The sequence below is a fragment of the Hypanus sabinus genome, chromosome 21, assembly GCF_030144855.1.
Source record: "Hypanus sabinus isolate sHypSab1 chromosome 21, sHypSab1.hap1, whole genome shotgun sequence".
NCBI lineage: Eukaryota > Metazoa > Chordata > Chondrichthyes > Myliobatiformes > Dasyatidae > Hypanus > Hypanus sabinus.
In genome coordinates this window covers 29971394-29986335 of record NC_082726.1, presented here as the reverse complement: position 1 = coordinate 29986335, position 14942 = coordinate 29971394, and the positions used below count along the sequence as shown (strand labels likewise).

Below are 14942 nucleotides of genomic sequence, written 5' to 3'. Positions count from 1 at the left end.
TAAACGATTTTTAACCATTCCTTGCAATTGAGTTTAATGTCATATGCAAAAGTACATGTATGCACAGACATGATGAAAAACTTGCAGTAGTACTGCAGACACATTGCATTAATTTAAATTTACAAGAAAAATATAAATTATTAATTATACATGATTTTTACAAGAAGGAAAAGCCAGTTTTAGTGCTAAGTGAGCAGAGTGTTGCTAAACTTGTGGTTAGGGGTTGTGATAGTTGGTTCAATAACAAAATGATTGAAGGGAAGTTGCTGTCCTTGAACGTGCTGATGTGGGACTTTAAGCATCTATGCTCCTAACCAGTGGTGGATGCTGAGGAACTTAGATGAATGTGCCTTTTTGAGGCAGTGTCTCCTTGTAAATACGACCAATGGTGGGGAAGGATGCGTAATGAGAATACATTACCACCTACTGCCTGTTACACCACTGGAGTTTAGGGCAGCAATGAAGGTCCTCCATCTCTGGCAGTGTTCAGGTCTTCCTTCATTGTGTCAATACCTCTGTTTTCACTACTGTCAGTCATGCAAGCGCCGGGTGGAGACTCAGGAATACCATTGCAATCAGATGTAGAAGGATTCTTTATTGATGTTTCTGTAACAGCTTTGCTTGACCAGTCAGGGTTGATAGCCCTCAACTGAACTCTTGAACCTGGAGGACTGGTGGAGCATCCTTTGTCTGGCCTCTGCTCTTTAAAACTGCTTGGCATGGCTGACCCTACCAAGACCCAAAGCATAATGCTCTGACTCCTGCCAATGTAGCTCTCCAGGTCACTGAGGTGTGCAGGCCTCCAAACCCTATGAGTAAGTCGTGGCCTTCTTGGAGGGAGGATACAGTAGACTCCGGTGAATAGGGACACCTCAGGACAAGCACATTTTGGACCAATTAAACAGCTGCCCCAATTAGCCAAAATTTCAAGGAAATAGTTTAAAAAATAAGACAAACTGGGTAACAAATTAGGTATTTAAATGAAAATCAGAACAAATTAGAACACTACCAATACTACTACAGTGCTATAAAACTGTGTATTAATTACCAATAGAGCAGTTCATCAAGAGTACACTGCCGTATTCTTTTGACTGTAAATGAACAAAATCAGCACAGTCACCTAGTGTAGATACTGGACTGCATTCATACAATGCTTTCAACCATTGCAATCCCCTAAATCTTCATTTTCATTATCGATACCATCAAATTCTTCATAGTTCCTAATTTGTTGAAGTAGTGAAATCATTTCATTTTCACTCCCAGCTGTTTCCGGCATCTCCAAGCTTGAATGCTTGAAACCACAGTGAACAAAACGGTTCTAAATTTCCTTACTGCTTATTTCTCTCCAACTACCAGTAACAAAAATCCACTGCTTTTTGAATACAAGCACATGCAACAGACACAACAAGGAGGTGATGCTGAGGCTTTATAAGGCATTGGTCAGACTCTACTTGGAGTATAGTGTACAGTTTGGGGCCCCTAAGAAAAGATGTGCTGGCATTGGAGAGGGTCCAGAGGAGGTTCACAAGAATGACTCTGGGAATGACAGGGTTAACATATGAGGAGTATTTGATGGCTCTGGGCTTGTACTCATAGGAGTTTTGAAGAATGGCGAGGTGGGGGTGGAATCTTATTGCAACCTATCAAATATTGAAAGGCCCAGAAAGAGTGGATGTTTCCTATTCTGAATTAGTCCCAATTAAGTGGCAAAGTGTTCCAAATCAATGAAGGGAATCCCGGCTATTTTTTGAATTAGTTTTTGTGCTTTAAGAGTTGTCCCAAATAAGCATCTGCCTCAATTAACTGATTACCCAATTAACCAGAATCCACTGTATTTTAAAATTATTCCTTGTTCCTCCCTGATTCATAAGCAAGAAGTATTCACAAACAAAAGAAGTACAATCCACATGTTCAAGATTATTAGGAGCAACTTTTTAAAGAGAATATAAAGACTACCTGTCTGTCTCTTAGAAATGGTTCCAGCCTAAAGCAACATTTCAGTTTGCACAAATGAGCTTTTTATATTGTTCAGAACCCCTAGCCTAGTACTTTTCCATTCTTGGCACCAAATTGTAGCATATCTCTTGTGGCCTTCAGCCTAGGCACATAACCTAAAGACAGAGGCAGCAGGTTTGGCAGAAGAACATATATTTTTTTATCACTATCTGCTCTCAAGGCTCCCTCTACATTCTCAAACTATTCCCACATTTTCAGATGACAACAATTTGTGTAACATGCTTTTGTACATAACAAAGAGAAATCAAATATGACTACTGGAAAATATAGTTCCGTCCATACCCTTGGTTTCTCATGAGCAAATTATAACAATAAAAAAAAGGATAAAGCATTATATTAAACAGAAGTCAATTAGAAAACAGATGTTTAAGCAGAGGGATTATCAAAATGAAGTTTATAGATGGTTAATAAACAATGACATCAGAGCATTCCAATGCTGCAATTGTCTAACTTCTTGCTTAAGACAGGAAACTGAAGTTACAAGCACAGCTATGATAGAATGTAATGTATAGCTGTTTACAGCAGAATGGGAAAAGATCCTAAACCAGGGATGTATCTGAATGTTCCAAAATAGGCTCCACCAACTCTGCCTCCTCAGATTCTTATCTATCAGTTTCCCGGGCTTTGTCCTTGCTATGGATCAATTCATCTATCACCTATCCCTAGCGGATAAGTAACCTATCTAAATCAGTCTCCAAATGTTGAATGGGAGGCAATTCGGAGGTTACAAGTTTCCATGAATCCTCATCCCAGTCCTCTGCTCTGACATTCAGGATAATGGTCACATTTTCCTCAGATCCTGGTGTAATCACTGGATCCATTACACTAAGGGATGGGGGTGAGGCCAGCCTTGGATCAATACATTATCAAAGGCAATGTTTTCCCTTCTGATACTGAAGGCAAGATTTAACAGCATAATGTTTCCCTGCTGCATTCAATAGTTGTGTTTTTGTTAGAGCAGGAGCCAATAGCTTGCTTACCCTTGTTAAAACAGGTAAACCTACACTCTCCCTCTAACATTTACCAATGTATTCTTTTGCTATGGAATTTTTTCAACCTGATCCCAATGGGTGTGTAACCTGTAACAGTGGCATGGATAACTGGGATGTGGGGTACCTTCCATGATACGTCTCACACCTCCCTATGTTATTTACCTGAAATTCAGGGGTTGCCTTATTCTTGGTCTGCTCCAGGATACGCAAGATGATAGCCACAATATAATTTCTCCGGCTATCCTGATATGGACCTTCCACCTAGCTGGGAAAGGTTGTTGCTTGTAACTGATAGGAGAGTTTTGAAGTCCCACGCTGTTCCTGGAGGTGATTTTTGGCATCCAATCCAGCACCTGATGCAATGTCAGTTGGAGGACTCCTCCCCTCTCCTGCCTCAGCAACACTTGTGCTCTTTGCTTCCTCTATGACACATTCCTCAGTAAATGTGTTCATGGTTTCATAGAAAACATAGAAAACCTACAGCACAATACAGGCCCTTTGGCCCACAAAGCTGCACTGAACATGTCCCTACCTTAGAAATTACCTAGAGTTACCCATAGCCCACTATTTTTCTGAGCTCCATGTACCTATCCAGGAGTCTCTTAAAAGACCCTTTCATATCCACCTCCACCACCATTGCCAGTAGCCCATTCCATGCACTCACCACTCTTTGCTTAAAAAATACTTACCCCCGACATCTCTGTATCTACCTCCAAGCACCTTAAAACTGTGTCCTCTCGTGCTACCCATTTCAGCCCTGGGGAAAAGCCTCTGACTATCCACATAATCAATGCCTCACACCATCTTATACACTTTTATCAGGTCATCTCTCATCCTCTGTCACTCCAAGGAAAAAAGGCCAAGGGTTTCCCAGAGGGTTGTTGAGAAAGTCGAGAGGCATGGGAGCCAGAGAATATGACTGTGTGGATTTAGAAGGCTGACGGTGCTAGTAGATGGAACATACTTTGTCAGGAACCTTGCCAAGATATTATAACCATATAACAATTACAGCATGGAAACAGGCCATCTCGGCCCTTCTAGTCGGTGCCAAACACTTACTCTCACCTAGTCCCACTGACCTGCACTCAGCTCATAACCCTCCATTCCTTTCCTGTCCATATACCTATCCAATTTTTTTTAAATGACAATATCGAACCTGCCTATACCACTTCTACTGGAAGCTCGTTCCACACAGCTACCACTCTCTGAGTAAAGAAGTTCCCCCTCATGTTACCCCTAAACTATTGTTGAAGTCTATAAAATTCCTAGGACATTTTACAAGCTGTACATAGGGAGGAAGCTTCCTCTGGCTGAGGAGAGGAATGCCAGGGTTACAGTCATTGACAATAGGGCAGGGGATACAGTCATTAAGGGTAGGGATGGAGGTATAGTTGTTGACGGGGTGAAACGAGGAAAAATTTCACACATGATGGAGAATTTGCAGTGAAAGAGAAATACATCATGGAAACAGGCCCTTTGGCCCAACAGGGCCATCCCTACCATTGTGTATCAGAGCTAGTCCCATATCCATAGGAAAACATGTTGGGCTGCGGTACAATTGTAAGGCAGAGTCCTACTAATGAATGTAGAGTTTCTGGAAAATAAAATTAAACACCTCAGAGGAAGATTGCAGTACCAGAGGACCATCAGAGGCTGCTGTGTACATTGCTTCACATAAACATGGCTCATCCCTGCCATTTCAGTTGCCACGCTGCAGCCTGGGGACTTCACCATTCACTGCAAAGACAGGACAGCTGAGTCTTTTAGAGGCAGAGAAAGAGGAGTATGCTTCATGATTAACTCATAGTGGTACACGGATGTGGCTGTTGTGTCTCAATCCCGCTCACCTGACCTGGAATGTATAGTGGTCAAGTGTCATCCTTTTTATCTGCCAAGGGAGTTTTCTGCTGTCCTCGTGGTAGTGGGTGCACATTCCACCCCTGGACAATGTCAGGCAGATGCTGGAGAAGCTGAGCACCATGATCAGCAGTCACGAAACCTACCATTGTGAGGGCATTTCAACCAGGCCAACTTGAAGAAGTCTCTGAACAACCACCACCAACATATCACCTGGGAAACCAGAGGAGCCAATAATCTTGGCCACTCTTATACCACCACCAGGAACGTCCATGCCATCCCATGCCCGGACTTTGTAAAGTCCATTCACCTGGTTGTAACTTCTACCTTATCATACAAGCAGAGACTAAAGACTGCAGCATCAATGGTGAGGACCAAGAAGGTATGGTCAAAGGAGCACTTACAGGACTGCTGAGAGTCAATGGACTGGATAATACTAGAAACGTAGAAAACCTACAGCACAATACAGGCCCTTCAGCCCACAATGCTGTGCTGGACATGTATTTACTTTAGAAATTACGAGGGTTACCCATAGCCCTCTATTTTTCTAAAATAGAAAATGGATTTTTCTATCCAGGAGTCTCTTAAAAGACCCTATCGTACCCGCCTCCACCACAGTCACTGGCAGCCCATTCCACGCACAACAAAACACAACAACTTACCCCTAACATCCCCTCTGTACCTATTTCCAAGCATCTTAAAACTGTATCCTATCGGTTCAGGGATTTATCTTCAAATCTGAATGAATATATCACTCCACCAAGATCTGAGTGGATGAGAGTGTGCCTTCGAGGACATACTGGCCATACCCAAACCAAAGCCTTGGATGTACCAGAAGATTCATGATCTGCTGAGGGCATTCAAGACTGCTGATCCAAAACATACAAGAAGTCCATCTACAATCTCAGGAAGGCTACTTTAAGTGTGGAAAAAAAAACAAATCCGACTGAAGTTAGAGACTGAAGGTCAGCTCTGGCAGGGTTGCAGGCCATTACTTCCTACAAGGTGAAACCTAACATCAGGGATGGCTGTGAATCTTCACTCCCAGATGAGCTCAGGGCCTTTTAAGCAGGCTTTGAAATGGAAAGTATAACTACACCTTCAGCATCTGGTGACCCTGTGATCTTTGTCTTGGAGCTGATGTCAGATCATCTTTAAGAGGGTGGACCCTCGTAAGGCATCAGGCCCTGATGGCATTCCTGGTAGCTCTCTGAAATCCTGTGCCAACCAACTGGCGGAGTTTTTAAGGACACCTTTAATCTCGCTTTGCTGCAGTCAGAGGTTCCCATCTGCTTTAAAAGGGCAACAATCTAGTGCCCGAGAAGAGCAGGATGAGTTGCCTCATTGGCTATCACACAGTTGTACTTACGTTTAGTGAAGTACTCTTAAAAAGTTGGCCATGGCTAGAATTAACTCCTGCCTAAGCAAGGACCTGGACCTGCTGTAATTTGCCTATCGCCACAATAGGTCTACAGTGGATGCAATCTCACTCACTCTCTGCTCGGCCTTGGATCACCTATACGACAGCAATATCTACATCAGGCTGCTATTGACAAAACTCAGCATTTAACATCATCATACCCTCGGTATTAATCAACAAGCACCAAACCCTGGGCCTCTGTATCTCCCTCTGCAACTGGATCCTTGTATTCCTCATCAGGAGACCTCAGTCACTGCGGATCAGAAATAACATCTCCTCCTTGAGGGCACTCTACACTGGCACACCTCAAGGATGTATGCTTAGTCCACTGCTCTACTCTACTCTACACTCATGACTGTGCGGTTAGGCAGAGTTCTAAAGCCATCTATAAATTTGCTGATGACATAACTATTGTCGGCAAAATTTCAGATGGTGGCTCGGAGGGGTACAGGAGTGAGATAAATCAGCGGGTTGAGTGTTGTTACAATAACAACCTTGTACTCAATGTCAATAAGAGTAAAGAATTGATAGTGGGCTTCAGGAAGGGGAAGTTGAGGGAACACACACCAGTCCTCATTGAGGGATCAGCAGAGGGAAGGGTGAGCAGTCCCAACTTCCTCTCTGACCATCTATCCATCTATGACATATTGATGCCATTTAAAAAAAGACACAACAGCAGTTATATTTCATTAGAAGACGGAGGAGATTTGGTATGTCACCAGAAACTTGCAGATTTCTACAGGTGTACCGTGGAGAGCATTCTAACTGGTTGCATCACCATCTGGTATGTACGGGCCATTGTACAGGATCGGAAAAAAAGCTGCAGAAAGTTACAAACTCAGCCGGCTCCGTCACAGGCGGTATGCATCATGAGGGACCCCCATCACTCAGGACATGCCTTCTTGTCATCGCAACCTTCAAGGAATAGGTACAGGAGCCTGAAGACACATTCAATGTTTGAGGAACAGTTTCTTCCCCTCTAGAGCCAGATTTCTGAATGAACAATGAACTACCTAGAAACTACCGTCTGACTCCTCATGGTTGAATCCTCTACCCCTATCGCCCCAAGTAACTGCACTCTTCAGAGCCTCAGAGCTGGTCACAATGCTAGAGTCCTGATTGTTGCTTCATTCCCCTGAAAGGTCAGCCCCCAACCCCAAACAATATCCATGTAGGTATACCTGCTAGGGGAATGGCCACAGCAGAGCCACCCATTGCCTGCCTATTCCCCTTGCTTTTCCTTAACCCAGCTACCTGCTGTCGTACTATACATGCGACCACCTCACTAAAACTTTTATCTCTGATGCTGTCAGTATCTGGGTGATCTTGAGTATATCCAAGTCTATTTCTACTTCCTTCACGCTTTCAGTCAGTCGAAGTTTCAGACTGAGACCCTTCGGCAGGGCTCGGCCCAAAACATCAACCGTTTACTCTTTTCCATAGATGCTGCCTGGCTTGCTGAGCTCCCCCAGCATTTTGTGCGTGTTGCTTAGTTTTCCAGCATCTGTATATCTTCTCTTGTTTGGGAGGAGGCAAAAGAAATTCATTCGCTTCAGGCAGGGTGAGGGAGGTAATCATCTCTGATGAGGTAAAACCTGGGTAACTATGAGGATAAACAATTAAATAAGGTTATCTGGTCAGTGAGCAAATGGGAGCAGTGAGAGAGTGAGAATATGTAAAAGAGTGTGGGAGCTGTGAAATGCAGAGCAGGGAGACATCCCCGGCAGGTCAGGCTGGCATGGAATGTGGAATAGTGCAGGAACAGGCCCTTGGGACCATCATGTTATACTGAAACAAATCAGTTAATAATGTCCAGTTACATCACTCTCTTCTGCCTGATCGATATCCCTCCATTCTCTGCACATCGGTGTCTATTTTAGAGCCTCTTAAACACCTCTACCACCACTCCTGGCAGTGCGTCAAGGCACCCAGAACTCTGAGTTTAAAAAAAAGACTTGCCCCTCTCATGTCCTCTGAACTCTCACCTAAAACGTATGCGCTTTAGTATTGGACATTTCAATGCTTGGAGAAAGATGCTGGTTGTCTGTCCATGCTTCTCATCATTGTATAAACTTCCATCAGGTCTTCCTTCAGCCTACAGCTTCAAAGGAAACAACGCAAGTCTCTCCAACCTGTGTTTCTACCATCTAATCAGCCTGCTAAACCTCTTCTGCACACTCTCCTTTCTGTTCCTGATGACCAGAACTGAATGCAATGCTCCAGATGCAGCCAAACCAGACTTTAATAAAACTGCAGCAACTCTTGAACTCTATTTCTTCCACTAACAAATGCAAGCATACCATGTGCCTTCTTTACCACCTATAACCTCTGTAATCACTTTCAGGAAGTTACCGACATGTACCCAAGATCCCTCTGTACACCAACACTGATAAGGGTTCTGCAATTAACTGTGTACTGTGCTTTTATATTTGATCTGCCAGAGTGCAACACTTCACGATTGTAATAAAACTTTATCTGCCATTTTTTCCACCCATATCTGCAACTGATTTACAGTATTGTGCCAAAGTTTCAGGGACAGAGCTAGAGAAAGCAGTCCTAATACTTTTGCACAGTACTGTAGTAATTTTACCATTTGCACTGTACTGCCAGCACAAAAAAGAAAAATATTTTGTGACAGATGTGAGTGATGATTAACCTGATTCTGATATGGGTCTCTATTGTGGAAGGGGGCAGGGAGAGGGGAATCATAGTTGGGAAAAGGGGAATGGAGAGGGGAGGGAGCAGGAAGCATCAGAGGAACAATAAACCAATTGTTTGGAATCAAATAACCTTGCCTGTTGTCTCGGGTGGGTGTTTCTCCGGCACTCAGCAGGTCAGGCAACGTCCATGGAAATGAACAAATAGTGGATGATTTCTTCAAGACTGGAAAGGAAGGGGGGTGACGCCGTTTGTACAGTACTGTATATCCTGCTGATCCATTTGACAGTTTTCTACACTATTCACAACACCATCAACGTTTGCATCTGTCTCTCATTCCAAGCCATTTATATACTGTATAGGTATCGCAAACAGCAGTTCCCGCGGAACACCACTAGTCAGATACCTCCAGCTAAAGTAGGTGTCCCATTTCAAGAAAAGAGAGGAAACAAAAGTTCATTTCCAGGACGGACTCTCGCCCAGGAGGGTTCGGTTTGTTATGGAGGAGGCTGGGGCTGGACCTCATGGGATAACATAAATAATAGGAAACCTTTTCCCTAAAGAACACTAAACATTGATGTAGAGATTTATAGTTGGGGTAGGAGGCTGGGTGGGGATTTCATGGAATGTTGCATGGTGGAGCACAAGAAACACACAGTGATGCCCACCTTGTCCACGACTGAGATTGTGGTCTGCACTAACACACACACAAAATGCTGGTGGAACGCAGCAGGCCAGGCAGCATCTATAGGGAGAAGCACAGTCAACGTTTTGGGCTGAGACCTTTCATCAGGACTAACTGAAAGGAAAGATAGTAAGAGATTTAAAAGTGGGGCGGGGGGGGGGAATGTGAAATGATAGGAGAAGACTGGAGGGGGTGGGGTGAAGCTAAGAGCTGGAAAGGTGATTGGCAAAAGGAATACAGAGCTGGAGAAGGGAGAAGATCATGGGATGGGAGGCCTCGGGAAAAAGAAAGGGGGAGGGGAGCACCAGAGGGAGATGGAGAACAGGCAGAGTGATGGGCAGAAAGAGAGAGAAAAAAAAACAACTAAGTATATCAGGGATGGGGTAAGAAGGGGAGGAGGGGCATTAATGGAAGTTAGAGAAGTCAATGTTCATGCCATCAGGTTGGAGGCTATCCAGACGGTATATAAGGTGTTGTTCCTCCAACCTGGGTGTGGCTTTATCTTGACAGTAGAGGAGGCCATGGATAGACATATCAGAATGGGAATGGGATGTGGAATTAAAATGTGTGGTCACTGGGAGATCCTGCTTTCTCTGGCGGACAGAGTGTAGGTATTCAGCAAAACGGTCTTCCAGTCTGCGTCGGGTCTCACCAATATATAAAAGGCCGCACCGGGAGCACCGGAAGCAGTATACCACACCAGCTGACTCACAGGTGAAGTGTTGCCTCACCTAGAAGGACTGTCTGGGACCCTGAATGGTGGTGAGGGAGGAAGTGTAAGGGCAGGTGTAGCACTTGTTCTGCTTACAAGGATAAGTGCCAGGAGGGAGATCGGTGGGAAGGGATGGGGGGGGGGGGATGAGTGGACAAGGGAGTCACGTAGGGAGTGATCCCTGTGGAAAGCAGAAAGTGGGGGAGGGAAAGATGTGCTTGGTAGTGGGATCCCATTGGAGGTGGTGGAAGTTACGGAGAATTATACGTTGGACCTGGAGGCTGGTGGGGTGGTAGGTGAGGACAAGGGGAACCCTATCCCGAGTGGGGTGGTAGGCGGATGGGGTGAGGGCAGATGTGCGGGAAATGGGAGAGATGTGTTTGAGAGCAGAGTTGATGGTGGACGAAGGTAAGCCACTGTGTTTAAAAATGGAAGACACCTCCTTCGTCCTAGAATGAAAAGCCTCATCCTGAGAGCAGATGAGGCGGAGACGGAGGAATTGTGAGAAGGGGATGGCATTTTTGCAAGATTTTGCAAGGGTGCAATTTTTGCAAGGGTGGGAAGAGGAATAGTCCAGGTAGCTGAGAGTCTGTAGGCTTATAGTAGATATCAGTAGATAAGGCGTCTCTAGAGATGGAGATAGAAAGATCAAGAAAGGGGAGGGAAGTGTCGGAAATGGACCAGGTAAATTTGAGGGCAGGGTGAAAGTTGGAGGCAAAGTTAATGAAGTCAACAAGCTCAGCATGCGTGCAGGAGGCAGCGCTTCCTACATCGACAGCTGCATTGGCTCCTTTCTCTCTCTCTCTGCCCATCACTCTGCCTGTTCTCCATCTCCCTCTGGTGCTCCCCTCCCCCTTTCTTTCTCCCTAGGCCTCCCGTCCCATCATCATATAACCATATAACAATCACAACACGGAAACAGGCCATCTTGGCCCTCCTAATCCGTGCCGAACTCTTAATCTCACCTACCCGCACTCAGCCCATAACCCTCCACTCCTTTCCTGTCCATATACCTATCCAATTTTATCATGGGCATACTTACTAATCCAATTTACCACCCCATCATCCAGATCATTTATGTATATTACAAACAACATCCTTTCCCTTCTCCAGCTCTTAGCTTCATCCCACCCCTTCCGGTCTTCCATCATTTCCCACTTCCCCCTCCTCCCCTTCCTACTTTCAATCTCTTACTACCTTTCCTTTCAGTTAGCTGAGATGAAGGGCCTCGGCCCAAGACGTCGACAGCGCTTCTCCCTATAGATGCTGCCTGGCCTGCTGCTTTCCACTAGCATTTTGTGTGTGTTGCTTGAATTTCCAGCATCTGCAGATTTCCTCCTGGTCTACACTAATCCCATTTTCCTGTATTAATTCCCTAGACACAGTCCAAACTTCTTTTAAATGTTGTGATTGCATCATTGAAATAGAATATTGCGGCAGGTTTGAAAAGAAAACCATTAACCTAAACGAAGCACATAAGTTGTCTGGAACGACGACGAAATGCTGGCTGTGTGCGGCATCCTGCTTTGGTGGAATTTCAAAGAGGGGGGAAAAAATCAGTGGAAAATATTGCGCCAGCAGCCAGAAAGGGAGCTGCGTCAGGCGAGCCACGGAGAGTTTTAATTGGGTCCTGGGGTTTGGGAAATGTGTGGAACTGGGGTCCTGACCTGGGGTAATGCCTGTGCTGCACAAACCATGTACCCCTGCAGATAACTGCTACAGAGAGAAATAAATGCTAAAAGTCGTATATATTTTCCAATTGATCGCATTTTCCAATGTTCACACTTTTTCAAATTAAGGACTGCACTGGTTAACTAATTGAACGATCTATATATACCTCGTTATTAATTTTTTCCACTATTTACTTATTTTGTAATTTATGGTAATTTGATATTTTTGTACTGTACTATAAAAAAGGTTTCATGTCATATAAATCAGTGATAATAAACCTGATTCTGAAAATGCTGATTATTAAAATAACAAACCCCTGCTCTCTGTGCCCGAGTTCGTCAACAGCCCGAGGCTGCTCTGGGATCACCGCACAGGTCTTGTGCTCTGCACGGCGGGTTATAGTCAGAATCAGCATCGAGTTTAATATCACCGGCATATGTTGTGAAATTTTTTTAACTTTGCGGCAGCAGTACAATGCAATACATGATAAATATAGAAAAAAGGTGAATTACAGTAAGCGTATATATATATATTAAATAGTAAAATTAAAATAAGTAGTGTAAAAACAGAAATTTAAAAAGTAGTGAAGTTATGTTCATGGGTTCAATGTCCATTTAGTAATCGGATGGCAGAGGGGGAGAAGCTGTTCCTGAATCGCTGAGTGTGTGCCTTCAGGCTTCTGTATCTCCTGCCTGATGGTAACAGTGAGAAGAGGGTATGTCCTGGATGGTGGGGTCCTTAATGTCAGACGCCGCCTTTCCGAGGCTTCGCTCCTTGAAAGTGTCCTGGATACTACGGAGGCCAGTGCTCACGATGGAGCTGACTAATTTTACAACTGTCTGCAGTTTAGTTCGATCCTGTGCAGTCGCCCTGTTCCCCTGACCCCACACCACCATTCCAGACGGTGACCCAGCCACCACGGCACCGCTGTAGAAGTGGCTCCGGTTGGACCATTCGATACAGCACAAGCACATCCGAGTAGCCGGTTTTGAACCAGGACCCAGTGCAGCGGTGAGCACGAACTGGATGATCCAGGCGTTCACTTTGCTTCTGTTCGGCAAGGTCCCACTGTGCTCGCGAACTGCTTTGCTTTTGAAGTACAAAGTGCTCTGTTAATTGACTTTGTTTCTTCCAGATGTTTTCGATTTACCTTGCGCGATCGATGATCTGTGAAATCAAAACGATAATGGCTGGATGGACTCAATGAGGCCGCACTGAAACCAACAGGGCCCAGGAGCGGCTCAACTTTGCAAACGATGTATTTTTTTGTGCCAAAGGAAGACGTAGGCGTCACTTTATTACCTTATTGAGGTTTTGGATGGTTCTACTGTGTATTCAATAGGTTTATTTAATATCAGAGAAATGTATACAATATACATCCTGAGATGCGTTTTCTTTGCAAACATCCATGCAGAGGAGTGCCCCAAAGAATGAATGACAGTTAAATGTTAGAACCCCAAAGCCCCCCCAGCTCCCCCTCCCACGCACAAGCAGCAGCAACGCAACGACACCCCCACCAGCAAAAAAAAGCATCGCCCCCCCCCCAAGACACAGGCTTGCAGCACCCCAAAGACGACTCTATCCTACTCTTTTTTTTAAAAAAAAACTATTCAGTGTAGTCGGAGTGTGTGTTCATCAATCACTTTGTGCCTTACTGCACTCTAGATGTTTGCCAGGGAACGTTTGTACAAACCACGTTTTATCAGACGTTGAACATTGGGCAAGTCTGGAAAACCAGGTTTCACCAGCACTCAAAATACTCAATTATTCCAAGGAACAGAACCGCCTGCATAGTACTGCGCGATGTATAAACATTCGGGAAAAGCTACAAGACGGAGCAAGTGATTCCCCCCCCCCCCCCCCCCGCATCAGTGAATTCGGTGTTCAGTACTGGTCTCTGCAATGAGACTTTAGTGACACGGCCCACGTTAATTCCCAGAAGAAACAAACAGGAGGATTTCATCATGAGCTGATTGTACAGGGTGGCTCTCTCTCTCTCCCCCTCCCTCCCCTTCTCCTATATTTGGGCTGTTACACAAAGCCCATTGATAATGTGAGCGGTTAAGGTCGGAGGCAAAGAATGAGCCTTGTCCCTTGCAGGATATCCTTCACTGTGGTGCCGATGGATTTAGGAATTGTCCCGTGGAGGTACAGCGGGAAAAGGTTTTTTTTCTGAGCTTGCAATGAGTTTCATTCTAGCAGAACTTCTTAATCTGTTCAATATCTGAATATTTTAAGTGTTTTAAGAGATTATATTAAACAATTTTAGCGTTTTTGTGTATCCTCGTGTTGAAAGCTTTCAAATTGTAATGGAAAGCTTCAGCTTTATCAGCCTTGTTTTTTAAAAAAAATAAAATATAATTAAAGCAAATGAGTAGTGGGTGTCATGGTGGTGGGAGTTCTGGGCTGGTAAAATCCACACCAACTGCAGCTCCGCAAAGCCCCTGCTGGGAGTGAGGTATTTGATGCGGTCTGTACGGACAAAAGGCCACAGATTCCATAGCCTCCCACAACTTCCTGGCGTCTATCACCGAGGTCTTAGACGACGGGAGAGTCTGGAGCAGCCACTGACCCTGGACGAGCTGACTGGCTCCGTCCGTTCCTTTGAGTCGGGTAGGACTCCCGGAAGCGACGGCTTACCGGTCGAGTTGTATTCGGCTCTGTGGAACCGGATGGGCCCTGACCTGCTGTAAGTGTACAACGCTACGCTCCTGGCGGGCAGCATGTCAGAATCCATGAGGAAGGGCATCATCAGAGGGAGGACATGAGAAATTGGAGGCCCATCTCACTCCTGAATGTGGACTGTACTGGAGCAGGTGATCCACCCGGACCAAACCTGTGCTGTACCGGGCTGGAAGATCTCAGACAGCCTCGCGCTGCTGAGGGACCATCGCCTACGTGCAGGACAGGGGGGTGGACGCCTGCCTGGTC

At 45.0% G+C, this 14942-nt stretch overlaps 1 protein-coding gene across 1 annotated transcript in view; it reads left to right on the top strand.

The window, feature by feature from the left end:
• LOC132378906 (tetraspanin-14-like) overlaps window positions 1-14382 on the top strand; it is a 59458-nt gene extending 45076 nt beyond the window's left edge. The window contains exon 8 of the mRNA XM_059946207.1: window positions 13147-14382. Coding sequence (XP_059802190.1) covers window positions 13147-13218 — 72 coding nt within the window. The 3' untranslated portion in view covers window positions 13219-14382. The remainder of the gene's footprint in view (window positions 1-13146) is intronic.
• The last annotated feature ends 560 nt before the right edge of the window (window positions 14383-14942 follow it).